The sequence below is a fragment of the Bufo gargarizans genome, chromosome 5 (genome assembly GCF_014858855.1).
Source record: "Bufo gargarizans isolate SCDJY-AF-19 chromosome 5, ASM1485885v1, whole genome shotgun sequence".
Classification (NCBI taxonomy): Eukaryota; Metazoa; Chordata; class Amphibia; order Anura; family Bufonidae; genus Bufo; species Bufo gargarizans.
The window spans coordinates 177,568,628-177,588,436 of NC_058084.1; the positions used below are offsets into that span (position 1 = coordinate 177,568,628).

The 19,809-nt window shown below is 38.7% G+C and overlaps 1 protein-coding gene across 7 annotated transcripts in view; it reads right to left on the reverse strand.

Annotated features, from left to right (window-relative positions):
- The window catches only part of GLI3 (GLI family zinc finger 3), a 207,163-nt gene that overhangs the window by 24,875 nt on the left and 162,479 nt on the right, over window positions 1-19,809 (reverse strand). For 6 of the 7 annotated variants that reach the window (XM_044294720.1, XM_044294724.1, XM_044294721.1 and 3 more), the window contains exons 9-10: window positions 18,486-18,602; window positions 17,368-17,508 (exon numbers count right to left, since the gene is read on the reverse strand). In XM_044294720.1, the coding sequence (XP_044150655.1) occupies window positions 17,368-17,508; window positions 18,486-18,602 (258 nt within the window). The remainder of the gene's footprint in view (window positions 1-17,367; window positions 17,509-18,485; window positions 18,603-19,809) is intronic. The other variant, XM_044294727.1, reaches the window with a different exon arrangement.

Sequence of the window (19,809 nt, forward strand, 5' to 3'; positions counted from 1 at the left end):
TACACATTCCTGGCGTCCAGGGGCCCTTCTTCAAGTAAAAGAGACAAAAGATGTTGTCTGTTACTTGAAGAAGGGGCCCTGGAGCCCAGAAGCACATTGTATTTTTGTACAGTAATTATTGGATGTACTTCCTCCTCTGGACTACATCCTTTGGAGGCATGCACCTATGTGATGCCCTTCTGTGCTACCGATTAGCGTGGTTGCTGTTTTTGTTCCTCAACAGCATTGCACCTCATCCATATTTACTTCAATTGAACCTGTAGCTATAATTGTAACAGAAGAGAAATCTTCAAAACGTTTGAGCTAAACAACTATTGGCATTTAATGTGTAGTTTGTAATCAGCAGGGACATGCCAACATGCCAACATTAAAAGAAAAAAAACAAAACTAAAAATATTTTAACTTGCTTTAAAAGTTGCTTAAAAAAGCAAATGTTTCATTTAGAATTTTGAGCACAGAGAGACATACATGGGCAAACATCCCATATTAACTGCTGTCCACATAGTCTGTGAAGGGAGCTAAACCCATTTCCTGCAGACAGCATACTGTTAGGGAGATCAGCCAGGTCTAGAGCAGGTTTACTTAGTCCTGTTCTCAAGAACGTAGCGCATTGTAGGTTTTTATTGCTCATTTCTAACATGGAGGAATTCACTAAAAATTATTATAGGAATCAAAAGAGATGGCCTGCAGAGTCTCATCAACTTGGCACCAGTTTCACTTGGCACACTATGTGCTTTCTGTGCTGTGAAGTCCAGGATTCACTTAGTCATGCTATTAAGCTACATCAGAGTGCACCATAAATGCAGATACTGCAGAGGTCAGCATCTGGAGCTAAACTTCACAAAAAGAAATGTAATGACATTTAATCGTTACAACGGAAAGAAGGAGATCATTGGCGGTAACTAGTGGGATTTGCATCTCTATCTGAGGCAGCCGGTAAGGTCACCAACCATGTGGCCGAACACATCTTTCTTGTGCAAAATTACAGACCAAAGGCAAATTTAGGGTAGTTTCACACACATGATTTTTTTTTAAACGCCATTACAGTTTTTGAAACAATTTTTTTCAGCCAAAGTCAGAAGTGGATTCAAACGGAATGGGACATATAAAGGAAGGCCATGCAGCTCTTCTTCCTGCTGGTTCCATTTCTGGCTTTGGTTAAAAATACTGAATCAAAAACTTCAATGCTGCTTCTCCAAAGAATGCTTTGTGTGAAAAAACCAAGCAGGAGCATAGATCTAATTGATGAACAAACAAAAAACATCTGCAAACATCTGTCTTCCTTCTGCTGGAACAAAGGTTTTTCTCTCTCTCTCTCTCTACAATGCCAATATCTGCATTTTCCGTAGAGCACTTTATTCTTGAAGAAGCACATTAGTACACATAACTTCAACCAGATAAATAGTGAAAAACTCATACTACATTTGGATGGTGTAAAATAGTCTATAAGGTTTGAGCCAATATGCGATATATAAGAAATAACATCCTTTGTTCCTAATGGTCATGAGTCACGGTCATGAGTGAAGCTATCGTAAGAGAAACTCAATATGTATTTTGAATATCTTTTCATATTCGGTGATCAATGGTGGCTAAAACAAAGTCATTCCTTTAAACTAAGCCCATATACAATGTTGTTTGAGAGATCAATATGTGGGCTGTTTGTTATAGCCTGTAGAGCTTGAATAAATTGGCAAGTATACACATGGGTATAGCAAGAATTTCCTGCAGGAGCACAGAGCATGGAGGTGATGAGTGACGAGAAGAAACATTAGTTAAGTAAAGAAAAAAATATATAAGGGCTGATAAATTACAGGGAGCAGCAAGAAATGTTTCACTTTGGAAAATAATACACCAACTAGTTTAAACACGCTAAAATCTCTGTAACAAAAGTATCTTGTCATTTGTATTTTTTTATACAGTTTCTTCTGTAGCTGCTTGTTCTCCATAGAGAATTAAGTTTTAAGGGTAGCCTGTCAAAATAAAATTCAGTATTAAACCATTCTCAATGCCTTGTAGGGTTAGTTAGTTCAGCTGAATGTGATGATACATTGCATTTAGCAGCTCATTTGTATATGGATTAAAAGTACTTATTACTTATTATCCAGGATAAAGCAACAGATCTCTAAGGCCCCTTTCACATGGGCGAGTTTTCCGCGCGGGTGCAATGCGTGAGTTGAACGCATTGCACCTGCACTGAATCAGGACCCATTCACATGAGCAGTGATTTTCACGCATCACTTGTGCGTTGCGTGAAAATCGCAGCAAGCTCTATTTTGTGAGTATTTCACGCAACGCAGGCCCCATAGAAGTGAATGGGGCTGCGTGAAAATCGCAAGCATCCGCAAGCAAGTGCAGATGCGGTGCGATTTATACGCACGGTTGCTAGGAGACAATCGGGATGGAGACCCGATCATTATTATTTTCCCTTATAACATGGTTATAAGGGAAAATAATATCATTCTGAATACAGAATGCATAGTACAATAGCGCTGGAGGGGTTAAAAAATGTTTAAAAAAAATTGAACTCACCTTAATCCACTTGATAGCGCAGCCTGGCTTCTCTTCTGTCTTCTTATTTGCTGTGTGCAGGAAAAGGACCTGTGGTGACATCACTCCAGTCATCACATGATCCATCACCATGGTAAAAGATCATGTGACGGACCATGTGATGACCGGAGTGACATCACCACAGGTCCTTTTCCTGCACACAGCAAATAAGAAGACAGAAGAGAAGCGGGGCTGTGTGATCAAGTGGATTAAGGTGAGTTATATTTTTTTTTAACCCCTCCAGTGCTATTGTACTATGCATTCTGTATTCAGAATGCTATTATTTTCCCTTATAACTATGCTATAAGGGAAAATAATACAATCTACAGAACACCGATCCCAAGCCCGAACTTCTCTGAAGAAGTTCGGGTTTGGGTACCAAACATGCCGATTTTTCTCACGCGCGATTTGCACTCATGCGGAAAAATCGCGCATGTTCCCGCAACGCACCCGCACCATTTCCCACAACGCCCTTCCCACAAATCAGCTCACACAGCAGATTTTTGCGGGTTTTACGCTCCTAAAGCACATAAAAAAATGTGTATAAACAGCTGCTCATTAATTTGAATGGGAATCAGCACTTGCTTCTTTTTTACACATGAAAAAAAGAAGCGTGTAAAAAGGAGGAGCTTGCCCTATCTTGGGGCAAAATTAAATTAATGGAAAGCGTTTTTTCGTGTGTAAACATGCCAAAAATGCTTGTGGGAAAAGTTCTATAGAATTTTATAAAATTAATAAGTAAAAAAAAAAAAAAAAAGGGGGGGGGGGGGTGTAGTTTTATTTGTTTTCGTACTTCTTATGGTTGGCATAGAAACCAAGCTGTGGAGTCTAAGAGAAAAAGCATCAAAAATCTGCCTGAAAAACGCTGTCAAAAATGAACATAATTTTGAGGCTGTGCGAACTGACCCTAAGTGAAAGGTATAGTTACATTCAGCTGAGCTAGCCCTACAAGGTATTTCACTGATTTAACAATGAATTATATCACATTGCAACTAAGGCTACTTTCACACTGGCGTTTTGGCTTTCCATTTGTGAGATCCGTCATGGGCTCTCACAAGCGGTCCAAAACAGATCCGTTTTGCCCTAATGCATTCTGAATGGAAAAGGATCCGCTCAGAATGCATCGGTTTGCCTCCGATCAGTCTCCATTCCGCTCTTATGCCAACCATAAGAAGTAGTTGTTAGGGCGCAAAATGTGGTGTGACGCCCCACCCCTTTTTCATACCACTTTGGAAAAGTGCAGAGAAGCTTAAATAGTTGCAAATTATGGTGCACATATGATGTGTGCCATAAATGTGTGACTTTTTACACCACAATAGTGGCGTAATTAGCTTAATAAATGTTTCTCCATGTATACCTTCCTGTGTAACTTGCTCTTTGTTTGGATTCTTAGAACAGTAGTCAGTCTCACTTAACTCTCTCAGTCCGGACATCTCTGCGGCCAGAGAGTTTTTCCCTGTAATGACTCAAAATAGAGCATTCCACAATACACTAATAATTGTAATTCTTATCTGTGGACATCTTTATCTAGTGAACAATGAAGCTGTCATCATGCTGTTATCCCAATTCTACACTTACTATTACAATGAGGATTACCTTGCAGATATAATCTCCCCCTGTCAGCAGTAAACTGACAATGTATTACCTATCTTATATAGCAGTTTTATTTATCCGAAATAAAATTCTATGAATATTTAGCTTAAAAACACCTCTTTCTGATTGAAGTGTCCATTTAACCCTTCAACAGGCACATTAAACGATTTTTCTCAGATTTGTATACTGATGACCTATCCTCTAGATGAAGGTCCAACAACCAGGATCAGCAGTTTGAGAAAGCAGCGACACTCACAGTAGCGCCATAGCCTTCTCTTAGCTGACCAAGCACAGCACTGTACAACGTACAGTGGTGGTGCTTGGTATCGCAGCTCAGTCTCATTCACATCAATGGGGCTGAGCTGTACCTAGGCTATGTGACCGATTAACGTGACGTCACATGGCCCAGGCTAAGCCGTGAAAAAGCCTTGAATTTTGGCAGACAAGTTGGTTCTAGGAACCATTTTGGAGTTCATATGTGTGTATTAAATCTAGAATTAATTTTGATGGTGTTCACTGTGTGGATTAAAAAACATGATAATTTTATTCTGTGGGTCAGTACAATATATGATGTTGCCAAATTCATATATATTTTTTTAAATATTTTTTATATTTATTCTCTCAACCTCAAACTGTCCGCTTCCCACTGTCCCCCTCTCCTTCTCTAGGCTGGCAGAGATCACAGTCAGTTTAGGGGCAGAGGTATGCTTTAACGCTTAATATCTCAGGCTTGGTAACAGCTAGAGACTGGTCTTGTTTGAAAACTTACAGTAGTCTTTAAAACAAGACCAGGCAAAATTATCTCTTCTACATCAGGGTCAGGAGTGAAAGGAGCTGAAACCGGCTTTCACTTTCAGCTGCTATCACTTCCAACAGCTATATCTCCCAGCATTGGTCTTGTTTTAAACCCTAGGCTGTCATATTTCAAACAAAGCCAGTCCCATATTTCTAGCTGTTACCAGGCCTGAGATATGAGGGATTGAAGCAGGTCATTACATCTACCTGCTTGGGCTGACCTGTGAGTGCCTTTTCTGAAAGGGGGTTAAATAAATCTATTAAAATCATGTTGCCACGTATAGTTAAATGAAAACCAATTCTTAACATAAATACACCATAGATACATATTCCATTTGTAAATGCTTCATTAAATTTGTATGGAAATAAAACACCAGAGAACCTTTTTCCCTTAGAGAGCACTATGAAGTATGCTGAATGAATTGGGCATGTTTTACTATTCCATTTTCACTGGACTGGAGACTAGACTGAAGACTTCATACGATGCCAGTTTGGCTGAGGTAGCAATGTCTAGCTGAGACGTGATGAGTGAGTGGATTAAAATCTTGGAAGCATCTTAAATCACAAAGTAATAATTTCTTGATATGCTTTGTAAGTGATGAACCATGGATAATGAGTCTGGGATGTGGATGAAATCTTAACATATTTTAGGCTAGCATGAGGACAACATGACAACATGAGAGGAACAGAAGAAGCAGATATGGTGAAGGAATACGCTGCGTGTAAAAAAGTAGGGAGTGGACATAATATGCATTTCTTTGTTTTAAGGCTTTAAAGAAATAAGTATAACGTAATCACATGTATATTATGCTTGCTGAGGGTTGTGTTGGAAGTATTTTGTTGAAGTGGAAGCATCACCAAGTGGAAATTCATATATAATATATGAAAGGTGAGAGAGGCCCAGATTTGCTAAGAATTTGTCTACAACGCGGCACAAAACTGGGAAGGGGGCATGGCTTTGCAGGCCTAACATGATACATTTAGAGCCAAAATAACACAAAAATTCTGGTGTAAGATTCTGTCTCAAAGTAAACTAGCTAGTAGTTGGTAAAGAGTTAGACAAGTGCGTGGCCTTGCACAAAATTTATCATAGAGCATCAGCCAATGTGATAGATTTCGTGCATGCCTAGACAGTCTTACGCCATCTATAGAATTATAAATCTGTTCCAATATGTTTTTCGGAGTGTGGTAGAAAACTGGAAGAACATACAGGTGAAACTCAAAAAAATAGTATATCGTGGTAAACTTCATTTATTTCAGTAATGCAACTTAAAAGGTGAAACTAATATATGAGATAGACTCATTACATGCAAAGCGAGATATTTCAAGCCTTTATTTGTTATAATTTGGATATTATTTTGTGAATCCCCCAAAGTCTCAATTTTGAGGTACCCTTTGCTCAGGGGGTATGGATTAATTAGCTGACTAGAGTGTGACACTTTGAGCCTAGAATACTGAACCTTTTCACAAAATTCAGATTTTAAGCTGCATTAATGCAATTCCTTTTAATTTGCATTACTGAAATACATGGACTTTTGCACGATATTCTAATTTTTTGAGTTTCATCTGTATATAATCCATCCATCCACTTCAATTCAGCAATCATAAGACTAAAGGGGCCAAGTGCTGACTCCACATTGCAGCCCCTATACTGTTTTTCCCTGCACAGCAGAGCTCCTGACTACCTGGTTGTGCAGGGAATGGTGGTTGGCCCCATTCACTTAATCCTGTGCAATAGTTCCCCTGCACAGCTGATTTTCTGGACAACGATCTGCTTGGAAATATTGTGAAGGGTTTCAGAGCTGTGGCCCCTTCATTCCCAAAATTAGTGAAAGTCCTAGTGGTCGGATCATAAAGTGATGGCATAAGCTAGCAATATGCCATTATTTTATGATATGATAATGCCCCTTTAAATTTAATTCAACAAAGAAAAATAAGCTCTCTTAAGACTGTCTTGTTTTACATGAGTTCTTGGCTGGACCTCCATTTGAATTTCCTCCTCAATTTTTGCTCACACTATAGTATCCCTCTCTGACATTTGAAACATGTAGAACTAGAGTTTTCCATGTAGCCTGTGTCATCTACTGCCAAACATTCAAAATGCTTTTTGACCAGTATCAAACTGTAGGATGAACTGTTGAAAGTTTTTTGGAGATCACATTTTCTTTTCATCAGTCGAAAATAAATGATCTGCCAATTTGTGAAGTAAAAAGAATCAAGTGATCATCATTGTCTTTTAGTGAGAACATTTAGAATGGATAAAAACAAGGAACTTTTTAAAGATTACATTTTATAACAGATTAGACGATTCATAATTATCTAGGTTTTAAAATTTTAACATAGGCTTTTAAATCTGTGTCTCAGAATACATATCTCTGAAAATGCGAAGACATAGCAGATGTTAAGAGCAAAGGTTATACAGGGCTAGCGATGTTGGCTCAGGAGATTTTATCTATAGCTCCTTGATTCCATCAGGGACATGGTCAAAGTTTAGAGGGAATAATTAAAAATTACATATTTGGTTTGTATCTGAATCATCAGCAGCAGCTGTGTTCATTTATTTGTTCCAACTGCCTCACCTATATCAAGAGAGTCTATATCACCTTTGTCAAGACAGTCTCTGTCATTTCTTACCACCAGCAAAGTAGTTACATAACAGATATCACGCTGTCATGCTGATAGCATTAGAATTGCAGGCTTTTTTTTTGTGGTACATGACATCGTCTTCTTCTGTTAACCATGGTTACCTCCAAGGAAATACATGCAGTAATCATTGCTTTGCATCAAAAGGGCTTCACAAGCGGGGACATTGCTGCTTGAAAGATTGCACCCAAATCAAACATTTATCGGATTATCAAGAAATTCAAGGAGAGAGGTTCAATTGCTGTGAAAGAGGCTTTAGGGTCTCCCAGGAAAGTCCAGTAAGTGCCAGAACTGTCTCCTAAAGAGGAGTCAGCTATTAGATTGGGTTGCTACCAATGCAGCGCTTGCAAAGGAATGACAGCAGGCAAGTGCATCTGCACACACAGTGTGGTGAAGGCCTTTGGAGGATGGCCTGGGGTCAGGAAGGGCAGCAAAGAAGCCAGTTCTCTCAAAGAAAAACATCAAGAACAGACTGGCATTCTACAGGAAGTTCAGGGACTGGACTGCAGAGGACTGGGGAAAAGTTATTTTCTCTGATGAAGCTTCAAACTTGATCGTCTGGAGCAGAAAAGGTGAGCGCTACCATAAGCCCTATGTTATGTCAACAGTAAAGCATACTAAAACCATGAATAAAGAATGGTATTGAAACATCCTCCAAGAGCAACCTCTCCCAATGATCCAGGAACAATTTGCTGATGAACAATGCTTTTTCCTGAATGATGGAGCACCATGTCACAAGGCATAAGAAATAACTAAGTGGCTTGGTGAACAAAACATCAATTGCCATAATGCGGGCGGATCTCTGCCGGACCCCATTATAGTCAATAGGGCCGGACAGAGCCTTGCAAACCTCCGGCAATGCCGTAGTGCGCAGAGATCAGACAGGCTGCTCCCTGCTGACACACCGTGCCAGATGTCTAATGCTAGTGTGCAACTAACCTAAGCAGAGCACCATTTTTTTTAAGGAACATTTTAGTTATAAATCCTGCATTCCAATTTACATGTCACGTTGAATAGCTCAGCATGAATTCTGCCTGTGTACTGTATGCTCACAAATGCCACAACAGGGTTTCCTTACAAAAGAATGATAAGTGTTCTCACTTCCATCACAAGTGAAGTGAGACCAATAAAGAAAAAAAAAATATACAAGCGTAGGACCTATCTAGTTTTCTCTTTGATCAATAAAGCCCTTTCTTAGTGGGCAATCCTGAAAACAAATGACCACCACCCTCTGTCCCTCTTCCTGGATGTGGCTTTGTCTCTGTCATATAATGCTGCTCTCTAGTTTGAGTGTTGTTCTTCCACTGCTGGCAGGTATATGAAATGGATGTCCTTAATCGGTGCGGATGTCACAGCAATATAAACGAGTTGGGCACAAGGTTTGATTCATGGCACCGCATCTCACCGTCCGCTGCAGTTTGTGATTATGGATCAACCTACCACCTAATGACACTTCTTATTTAATCAATAATTTCCATGCTGAGTAGACAGGCCTCTTACAGGGAATCGACAAGACGCTACTGATAGCAACAAGGGCTGTTATTAATCTTTCCTTTGCCAGCTTATCAGACAACCCTCGAAAAAGAACCACCGAGATAGATTTGGATTAGCCCTGACTGGGGTTCACATCCTAAAAATCTGCTGCGCAGTTTTCAGTACACGTTTCAAGTCTCTGGGTCTGTTAGTATGGTTTAGTCTAAATGCTGTCATTTTAGGAAATATTAGCAGGGAACTGTATATAAAAAGCAATTTGTTTAGAAAAATTTGCAAATCAGCGGGACCTTCACTAGATTACTTAGGCTAGGCTGGCCAATACAGACTAATAAATCACAGTTCCATTTGAGATGTCAGTCGCCACAGCGCCTTGCAACAATGTTGGCATCTGTGATTCAGTGAAGCCTTTTCATCTTCAAATAAGATGCTTTATACTGATAACAACAGTAATCCTCTCCTGATCAAAAAAAAATCTGCATTTTACCAATTAAAGCTTCTGCCAGGAGCAGCACTGAGACTCCAGTGAAGTTTATCTCTGCTAAACACAAGGAGGAATACAGTCAGAGCTTTGTTTCATTTCAGCTTGAATACTTATCTTTCTTTAAGAACTTCAGTGTCTAGGGCTGGTGATATGCTTGTCCCATACCTACACTACCGCTCACTATATGACGAAAATTGCAGATACACCAAGCATACATTCTGCAGATCAGATATGCAGCCACCTTCCTTGTAGACAAATAACTGCAAGCTAATCTTCCTGCAAGCAAGAAACACTTTAAAGACATGTCGATTTTCCCTTTTCATTTTTTACTCCCTGCCTTTCTAGAGCCATAACTGTTTTATTTTTCCATTCCAGTTTTTGGTTGTTGTTGAACAAGTTGCCCTTTCTAATGTCACCATTTCATATTGCATAGGATGTATTGGGAAGCTAGAAAACAAATTACAAATAAAGTAGAATTAGAAAAAAAAAAATTTGTGCCATAGTTCTATTGGTTTAGTTTTTACGGCGTTCCTTATGTGGTCAAACTAACTTGTTTACTTCATTCTCTGGGTCAGTATAATTACAGCAATACCACATTTATATGGTTTTTCACATGTTTTAATACTTAAATATTAATTTAATATATATATAAAAAAATAGAAACATGGATAAAGAATTTTTTATTTTTTTTGCATCGCTATATATTTCCATCTACAGAGCTCTGTAAGGGCTCATTTTTGCGGGGTGATCTGTAGTTTTAATTGGAGTGTAGATGACATTTTATTCAGCTTTTTTGGGAGGGGAAATGACAAAAAACTGTAAATCGTCCATTTTTTCACCGTAGGGGATAAATAAAATGATATTTTAATATTTCGATCATTTCGGGACATGGCAGTGTATAGGATCTTTATCTCTTTTTATTATAATTTTTATTATGGGAAAAGGGGTGTGATTTTAATTTGCATTTCTAATATTTTCTTTTAACTTTTTAAGCCCCTCCCCCAGGGGACCTTAAAGTGCAAAAATTAGATTGCTTCTCCCATATACTACTGTAATTTAATACAGTAGAACGTGTTAAATTCAGTATATTCCAATGGAACACTGCCACCTGCAGACCTACAAACATCTTTCCGGATCTCAGTGCGGGAGAGCCACCTCAGCTGGCATCTGAGGGGTTAAATGTCTGTGACTGACATTAAAGTTCTGCTGTGAAATCCTTTGTGTGCCTCCACAAATCTTCGCAGTTAGTGTGCCTTTATAAATGGCAGATTTTGTTGCAGAAATTTCTGAGAAAGAAAATAATTTCCATTCATCTGAATGGGACTGTTTTGAAGAAAACACATGATTTCTACAAGAGTAGCTCCAGTTCGGGTTATTGGAACTGCGGTCATTCAAAGAAATGCAGTCGACACATGGACTGTGTTTCACAGACTGAGCATGGTCGTGTGAATCAGCCCTTATACTTTTTCTTCTTTAATAATCCCTTTAGAAATCACACTTGGTTTTGGCTTCAAAAACTGCATCAGAAAACCTGATCATGTATGGACAGCCTTAGGTGTCAAGTTAACATTTGCTACATCTGTAACTATTGAGCTATCACTGTGGTCGAAAGAAATACAATGAGATGAATTGAATATTGGGGACTGCAGCTGTCATTAACCCCTTCAGGACCCTGAGATTTTCCATTTTTGTGTTTTCGTTTTTCACACCCCGCCTTCCCATAGTCCTAACTTTTTTATTTTTCCATTCACAGAGCCTTATAAGGGCACATTTTTTTGCGGGACAAGTTGTACTTTCTAATGGCACCATTTACAGTTGCATACCATGTAGTGGGAAGCGGAAAAGAAATTCCAAATGGGGTAGAATTGGGGAAAAAAACGCAATTCTGATAAAGTTATATTTTTTTTACACTGTACACTATGCAGTAAAATTGACCTGTTACCTTTATTCTTAAGGTCAGTACGGTTACAACGATACCACACTTGTATAATTTTTCTTGCGTTTAAAAAAAAATATTAAAACTTTGAGGAAAAAAAAATGTATAACCATATTCTGACCCTTATAACTTTTTTGAAGTTATGTGTATAGGGCTGTGTGAGGGCAATTTTTTTGCGGGACAACCTGTTCTTTTTCAGTGATACCAATTTGAATTGTGTGCGAATTTGTGATCACTTTTTATTAAAAAAATGATTAGGTAGTTGAGGTGACAAAAAATGGCAAATTGGCATGTTTTTTCCCCCCCAGTTACACCATTTGCCATTAATATTGTTATATTTTAATAGTATGGGCATTTTCACACACAGCGATGCCCATTATGTTTATTATTATATTTTTATTTTAAGGAAAGGTGATTTGAACTTTTTTTTTGTTTTGTTTCCATTTCTATTTTTTTAACACTACCTGGCAATCATTAGATTTGCCCATTGTGTTCATTGATGGCTAAAGTGCCATCATTGAACACTTCGTTTTTAATATAGCAATACAATGCTCCCACCTAGTGGCCTGCATTGGTATATTTCTGAAATAGGCATCGAAGCCTCAAGCAGGCTTCGGGCTATTTCAGGCATGTAAGAGGTACCCCGATCTCAGTTGAGGAATACTGTTACCGGACCGGAAGCGCACGACTTCAGCTTCTGGTGTGATCAAATGCCATGGTCACATTTGACCACGGCATCTGAAGTGGAAAATGTATGCAATCAGCCTTATGGCTAATCGCATACATGTGCCACGGGTCTCTGCTATTTAAAATAGCAGAAACCCTGCGGCTTTGTCGCCCACTGCACGTGCTAGAGGGCGCCATGTTTAGGGAATGGACTTTCGCCATACATATACGGTGGAGGTCCTTAAGGGGTTACAAAGATAAAATCAATTAACAGTACTTCAAAAAGTGCCTGTGTAGCCTAGGCCTGGGTTCACATGTAGTTTTTTAAGGCTTTTTTGGATTATTTTTTTTTGTAAAAAAAATTGTATACATTTTGTTTTACATGTTTTTACATTTGCTAATGAACAATGCTTTTTCCTGAATGATGGAGCACCATGTCACAAGGCATAAGAAATAACTAAGTGGCTTGGTGAACAAAACATCGAAAGTTTGGGTAATATGCCCAGGAAACTCCCCAGATCTCAATCCCATTGACAACCTCTAGTCAATCCTCAAAAAGCAGGTAGACAAACAAAAACACATAAATTGTGACAAATTCCAAGCGCTGCTAAGGCAAGGATCTATCCCAGAAGCTAGATCCTTGATTTTACTTCTAGTGCACGACCTGCAGAGACGTACCACATTTATTCAGAGGTGCACTTCTCTTAATAAATTATGGCACATCTGATCCCAGTCTGATCCCAGTCCATTAAAGACTGACCAGCGTATAAAATGCCCTGCCTTAATAAATGTCCCCCTTTGTGGTTTTCACATTTTTGAACAGAAATATTTTTTTGCTAATAGGTAGTAGAAAGATTCTGACTCTTTACTAGTAAAAATGAGAGAAAAACATTGGGGCTAATGTGGGGCCTGAGAACGTAAACTGTAACAGATGAGTGTACATAATTGTGAACTGCTCCACTCAATGAAGAGAATAGTGACACAACAATTGTTTTTAATACTAAGCTGAATTAATGCAAGACACTAAACTTGTCCAGAAAACAAGAGGAAGATTAATTGAGTCTAACTGTCTTTTGACCTTGTATCAAAGCCAGGGAAAACTCAAAGTATGGCCAACCCTCCATAAATTAAACACCGCAGGAATGGTAAGAAGTATCTGGAGAGCCTTCAAGTATGACTATACACAGCACTGTCTTTCTGATGAGGAGCTTTTTACTACTTCCCCAGTCATTGCTTGTCCGCCCAGTAAGAGATGGTGCATACAGCTTAACCAAAATTACGATTTTTTTTTTCACAAAGGAGTATCCTCACAATCAACATTTTCCTAAAATTACGACAGATAATAAATGCATTATCTCTGGGATCCCAATTAGGGATGAGCAAATTTGATATTTTGAAATTGGTGTGCGGGTTCGTGTTGTGGTATTTACTGAATTGCGTTATGGATTCCATTACCACGGACCATAATGCAATTCCATGATGGATTGCATAATGGAATGCCTTTAGAGGCATTCTGTTATTCATTCCGTCATAATAGAAGTCTATGGCCTGCATAACGGATCCGTCTGGTTTACGTTATGCAGGAGAGGACTCCAACAAAACGTAAACCGGATGGATCTGTTATGCAGGTTATAGACTTCTATTATGAGGGAATGAATAACGGAATGCCTCTAAAGGCATTCCATTATGCAATCCATCATGGAATTGCGTTATGGTCCGTGGTAACGGAATCCATAACGCAATTCAGTAAATACCACAACACGAACCCGAACTTCAAAATTTGAAATTCGCTCATCCCTAATCCCAAAAACCACACATCTCTTTAGAATTGGGGTTTTGACCCTTCCCGTTCCTCCTGATTGCATGACAGCAGTGAAAAGGAATGTTAGTGGAAAGTCAGTTGAGCAAGGGTGCTCCATTTAATGTCTTGAAATGAAAACTGGGTGGAAGCATAACAGGCGAGGCTAGGTCTACACGACGACATTTGTCGCGCAACATTTTGTTGCACTAATGTCTCCCGAAAATTTTTATAATGGCAGTCTATGGTGTTGCACTGCAACATGCGACATACTGCGACTGCGACACGACAGTCGCAGTCGCAGCTTGTCGCAGTGCGACACCATAGACAGTCATTATAAAAATTGTCGCGCAACAAATGTTGCGCCAAATCTGTCGCGCAACTTTTTTTCACGCAACAAATGTTGTCGTGTAGACCTAGCCTAAGACCACAAATAAATTGTGCATGCAAGAAGATGTGCGGGAGGTGCAGCACTCTGAAAGGACTTTAAAAAGTTTCCACCACAAGCTTTTGCACGCATTAGATCCAGTCCCCAAACTGGACCGATGGTAGAAATTGCAAGGATGATGAAAGTCTGGCGGCACTGCATGTATCAGTGGCATGATTTTTTTTTAAGTCAGAAGAAAGTGTTTCAGGGACAAAATCATTGCCATTCAATGTCTTATGAGGATAAAACATCTGTGTGCTGCACTTGGCCAGCTTTGTCAGCGGTATAGTTTGTGTTCATGCAGTGAGGAACAATTGAGGGGCTTGGGATCCCTGTTTTAGTGATCATCGGGGGTCTCAGTGGATTATGGGGAAAACACTTTAAGCACATACCATTTTTAAATAGAATTTGTTGCTTCTGGCTATTTTTAATCTACTTTTCCCAGTTGTCCCACAAACATTTTCAAATCCCTGCTTATGAAGACCATGGAATGGCACATATTAGTTGATAAAGAGGGTACGGAGTGGCAAATATTAGTTAATAAAGAGGGCAGCAAGCAGTGTTTTTCTGTTGTTCCTATTCACAGGTTCTTACAATAAACAGTATGTCTCTTCACCAGGTTATAAAGAAGCCTTCAACTTCAGCATAACCATCCAAAACCAAGTCAGGATTTAAATCTGATCAGCGAAACTCTGCCATTCCAGGCTATACTCCATTCCATGGAAGGATATCAATTATAGATAGTGACTTGCTACAGCAGGAAGCCTGTCCTGTCACACATTAGATAGACAACCATGGAAGATCATGAATCCTGCTATTAACTGGATGCAGTAGTGGCGATGGATAGGTGCTGTAAATAAGACAGGGAGGAAGGATGGTTTAAAACACCTTGTCTACCGATTAATGCAGACTGAAAGGTTCGCTATATCAATAGTTGAAAGACATTTTTCAATTTGGTCTCAGATATTGCCTTGTAGAAGTCAAGGAAAATAGCACATAGACACCTGACCTGCAGGTTATTTTGTTCAGTGTACAATTTTACTATGAAAAGCTGCATTCATGATGTAGATATAATTATGGTTCCTTCATTATGTGGTGAGGAGACGCTTACCACACATAATCATACAGATCATCGCATTACATCCAAGTATGTCAAGGAATGGACAACTAAAATATCTGCATAGGTGGTGTCTGGCATTGCAGCCCAGTAAGGCAGAGCAGCATTACCAGACAGTGCATGGACAGGAGTGGTGCTGTTCCTGAAAAATAAAATTCTAAAATAAATAAATAAATTTGGCACTTTTTCTTGGAGAATTCCTATAAGCTTAAACATGACAACTCTCCTTATTTGTAGGAATGTCCTAGCAGTATAAAAACATATTAGCCTGTAAGGCTAGTTCCAGACAGCTGTGATACGGCAGTGTTTTAATGTTCATATTATGGTCACAAAACTGGGACCTCCTGCTGTTCCACTGAACTGAAATTAGATCACTATATGAAGGCATGGTACAGATGTCTGACCTTAATTCTTGTAATAACGGTCCATAATCTACAGTATATGTTGGAATATAAGTAGAGAGCGGGCAATAATGTGAAAGGGGCTCCATTCTCTAGAAATCTCTGCAGAAAATTTTAGTATTGCATTGCAGTGTTTATACTTGTGTTGCATTTTTTTTTTTTTATGTTTTTCGATGTGATAAAATCACAAAGCAGTTTGTAAAAACGGCACCATTTTGAAAACTGCCAAAATGAAGAATGTGTAAGGCTAGAAACACACATTGAGTGTTATTGGTAGTTTTTTTTTTTTTAACTAAGTCAGGAATGAATGTAAAAGGAATGGGAAATATAAAGGAAGGAGGTGGAGCTACCTCTTTGACTTAAAAAAAAACTGCTTCAAAAACTGAGCGGGTCCTTTATGAAAAGATATACTCCAATTTTTGGTGTATATCTGTCACAGATCCGGTCACAAAGGGGATTTGCAACTTCTTCCCCGTTCACGCCACGTACGCCAGTTCAGTTGCGACAACATGCAGGTCAACAATGAAGAAAAGCAGTGGCCGTACAAGCGCGGCCTTCTCTTCAAACAGATGATTGGTGGGGATACAGGGAGTTGGCCTTCCAGTGATCTGATATTAATGACCTATCCTGAGAATAGGTCATCAGCATGAATACAGACAACTCCTTTAATCTCAGTTCAACCTATTTAAGACAAGCTGCTGTTACATTACAGTTGTTCTTGCCAGATCCACTTTAGGACCTATAATTAATAAAATGTCAATTACACATAAGTATTATTGTATTATATATTGTATTATATATCATGTAGGACCTCTGCATTTAGATTTTTTGTTACTGTGTCATAGTAAATGCTTCCATGTTCAGAATCACTCTGCTCTATGTAGCAAAGATGAGGCTGACACGTTCCTACTTCAGTTCTTCTTTTACATAATTTTCCTCTAAACAGTAAGTCTCCTGCCCTTCTGCTTGAGGATGAAGAAGACTCTACGGTATTGAGCTGAGAGGTGGTCCAGGGGATGTGAGGGTCAACAATCGTTTTCTGCCTGAAGCGAACAATCTTCTTTTAACAAAACTAATAATGTATTAAATTTGTGAAGAAGAAAAAGACGCCCTGGTTTATGGAAGAAGTACTGGCTTCAGGTTAGTATTAATTCATGTTCAGCTTACTATTACTCAATAAATATCAAAGTCTCCTACAGAAAAAAATAATGTTTGCTGGCTTACAAGATCAGAGCCATTACACTCTCTGCTGAAGACTTTATTGAATTTTGCAGTAAGCTTTAGCTGACTGAACAGGTCAAGCACCATGACTAAGACTTCCCTTTATTCTTTGAAACTCATAAAGTCCTCTCCAGCATGCTACGCTGCTGGCTAAGAAACTTGACTCAACACAGGGTCAAAGACCCCGACCTCACTGTTGAAAGGTCACATAGCTTTCAAACCCCAGTTCCTGAATTCCATTAACTTACATGCACTAGCTGTTCTTGTGTGTCAAACTCTCTGGAACAGGCTTCCCAATGGCAGTTTGTCTCATAGACTACTTCAGGCTCTTGTTTACTTTCATCTTTATCCCCCTCCTCTTTCACCAGAGTCATTCCATCTGGATGATCCTAGACACAGAGTTAAAAGATGGGAATGTTAAATTACCAGGGGGTTAGATGGAAAGACAGAGATCTGCCTAATTGCTCAAAATACTCTGTTCACTTTAATATGCCAGCAGTGAACTGAATACAACATTTATTTATACTGAAAGACATTTAGCAAATTAAAACTTAGAAAATTATATATATATATATATATATATATATATATACTGTATATATATACTGTATATATAAAAATTGGAAAAAGGGGCAGCACTCCAGAAAGTAAAAAATGCAAAAAATACTTTATTTACCCAAATGGGACATGCAACGTTTTGGCTCTATGCAGGAGCCTTTCTGAGGCTTGAGAAAGGCTCCTGCATAGAGCCGAAACGTTGCATGTCCCATTTGGGTAAAAAAAAGTATTTTTTGCATTTTTTACTTTCTGGAGTGCTGCCTTTTTTTTTACAATGTTTATCTATTTGGATTGGCTTATATCCACATTGGGCCAGTTGCACCCTTTTGAACCCTGTTTCTCTTCACTCATACATTCTGGCTGTCAATAGACACCACTAGGGGGAGCTTATTGGATGTGGATTTACACAGCACCTAGAACTCCATAATAAATACATCATTGCCTGCCTCCTTGGGTCCCCTAGTGGTGGCTGTCAGAATTATTTCATTTGAAAGGGTTGCAGTAATGGTTGCATTGATACTGCCAGAGCAGGAATTACTCTTTGCAACAGTACTCTGCTGTAACTCATAGAGGCCAGTTTCAAGCTGGGAAACCCCCTTTTATGTCCTAATAGGACATATGAAAGTCTGTTTAACGGGTCACAGGTTATTCGGAAATCTGTAACAAAAAACTGACATTCAGACCACTGTATATTATAGACCTTGTGTATATATACAAAAAAAGATACATAGGTTTTAAGGAAAGGCAAGACATAAAAATAATCTTCAAAAATGAAATCCTAAAAAAATCTAAGCAAAAATAAAGTTACCTGTATGCTCCCTGCAAGAGGACTGGGCAGCTCATCTTCAGGCTTAATTTTGGAGCGCTTGTTGTGCATTGGATCCCCTGTGCTGCTCACTGCCGACTCACTTGTCGGTTTGTTCTGCTGATCAACAAGATTATATAAGTTTGTAAAATTTCTGGCAAAAACGTTACACAATGCATTCTTCACTAATATAAATTCACCAGGGGTGTTTTTTGAGGAATCTGTTTTGCTTAAAGAGAATGTGTCATCAGAAAATGACCTATTGGTTAAATCAGTTTTTTTGTTTAATGTATTTTAAAGAATTTTCAATGATGTTATTTTGTAGATCACTTTACTGCAATTACCTGCTTATGTGTCATTCTAATCCTGCCTGTAATAATATCACCTCTGTGTATAGATAAGACAGCATCCACCATTCACAATAAGTGATTGTCAGAGCTTCTCTATTCTTTCCTTGTACAATGACCTCTGCACAGGTCACAGAGCACGCCTAGAAAACTCTCCTATAGAAGTCAATGAGATCCCCTACTGACCATTGTGTCTATGGCCTTTGGGTCTGCCATAAAGCAATTTTATTAATGCTTTCTAGATTGTGCCAATTCTGTCCCACAATTTTGTCCATACTCTTGTCCTGGCAGTTGGATATGTGCTCTTTAAAGTGGGTTACGGGTCTACACGGTTTATATTTGGTAAATTGCCTTATTGTTTTCTATGGTGTCTTGAATCTTGGGACTGTAGGGAGGCATGAGAGGTGCATATATGCCTACATTTGTAAGACAAAGTGTCTCCCCTGGAAATACATCACGCTGACTAATCCTGGAACTGGAATAGGCTCAGAAATGAGACTGGTGCCTACAGCTCTTTATTACCAATGAAGACAGGAGGCTACATTGACAGTTAATTAGGAGTCCAGTTGAAGCACATGTTAATATAATGATGAGCATAATGTAAGACACTGGAAAATATACAAGAAAAACAATGGGCCAGACAGAAATGATATATGTGGGTATAATGTATGCCGCGCATAACTCCTCTATAATCCATCCTAGAGCTTTGAAGTGATAGCATGGGATGGACAGGCAGAATGACTTTGATACATGAGTGCAAACACATTTTCATATTAGAAAAAAATCCATTGATGTATAACCATAACAAATATTTCATAAACTTTGCTTTAAAACGTCTTCTAGACGGTAAATCTGCAAATCCAAATGATCAAATTCTATACTTTTATTTAAATATGTATAACCCAGATGATATTTACATCCACATCAAATATATGAATAGTATTTTTATATGGTTCTGTAGATTGGTTTCCATTTGGAAA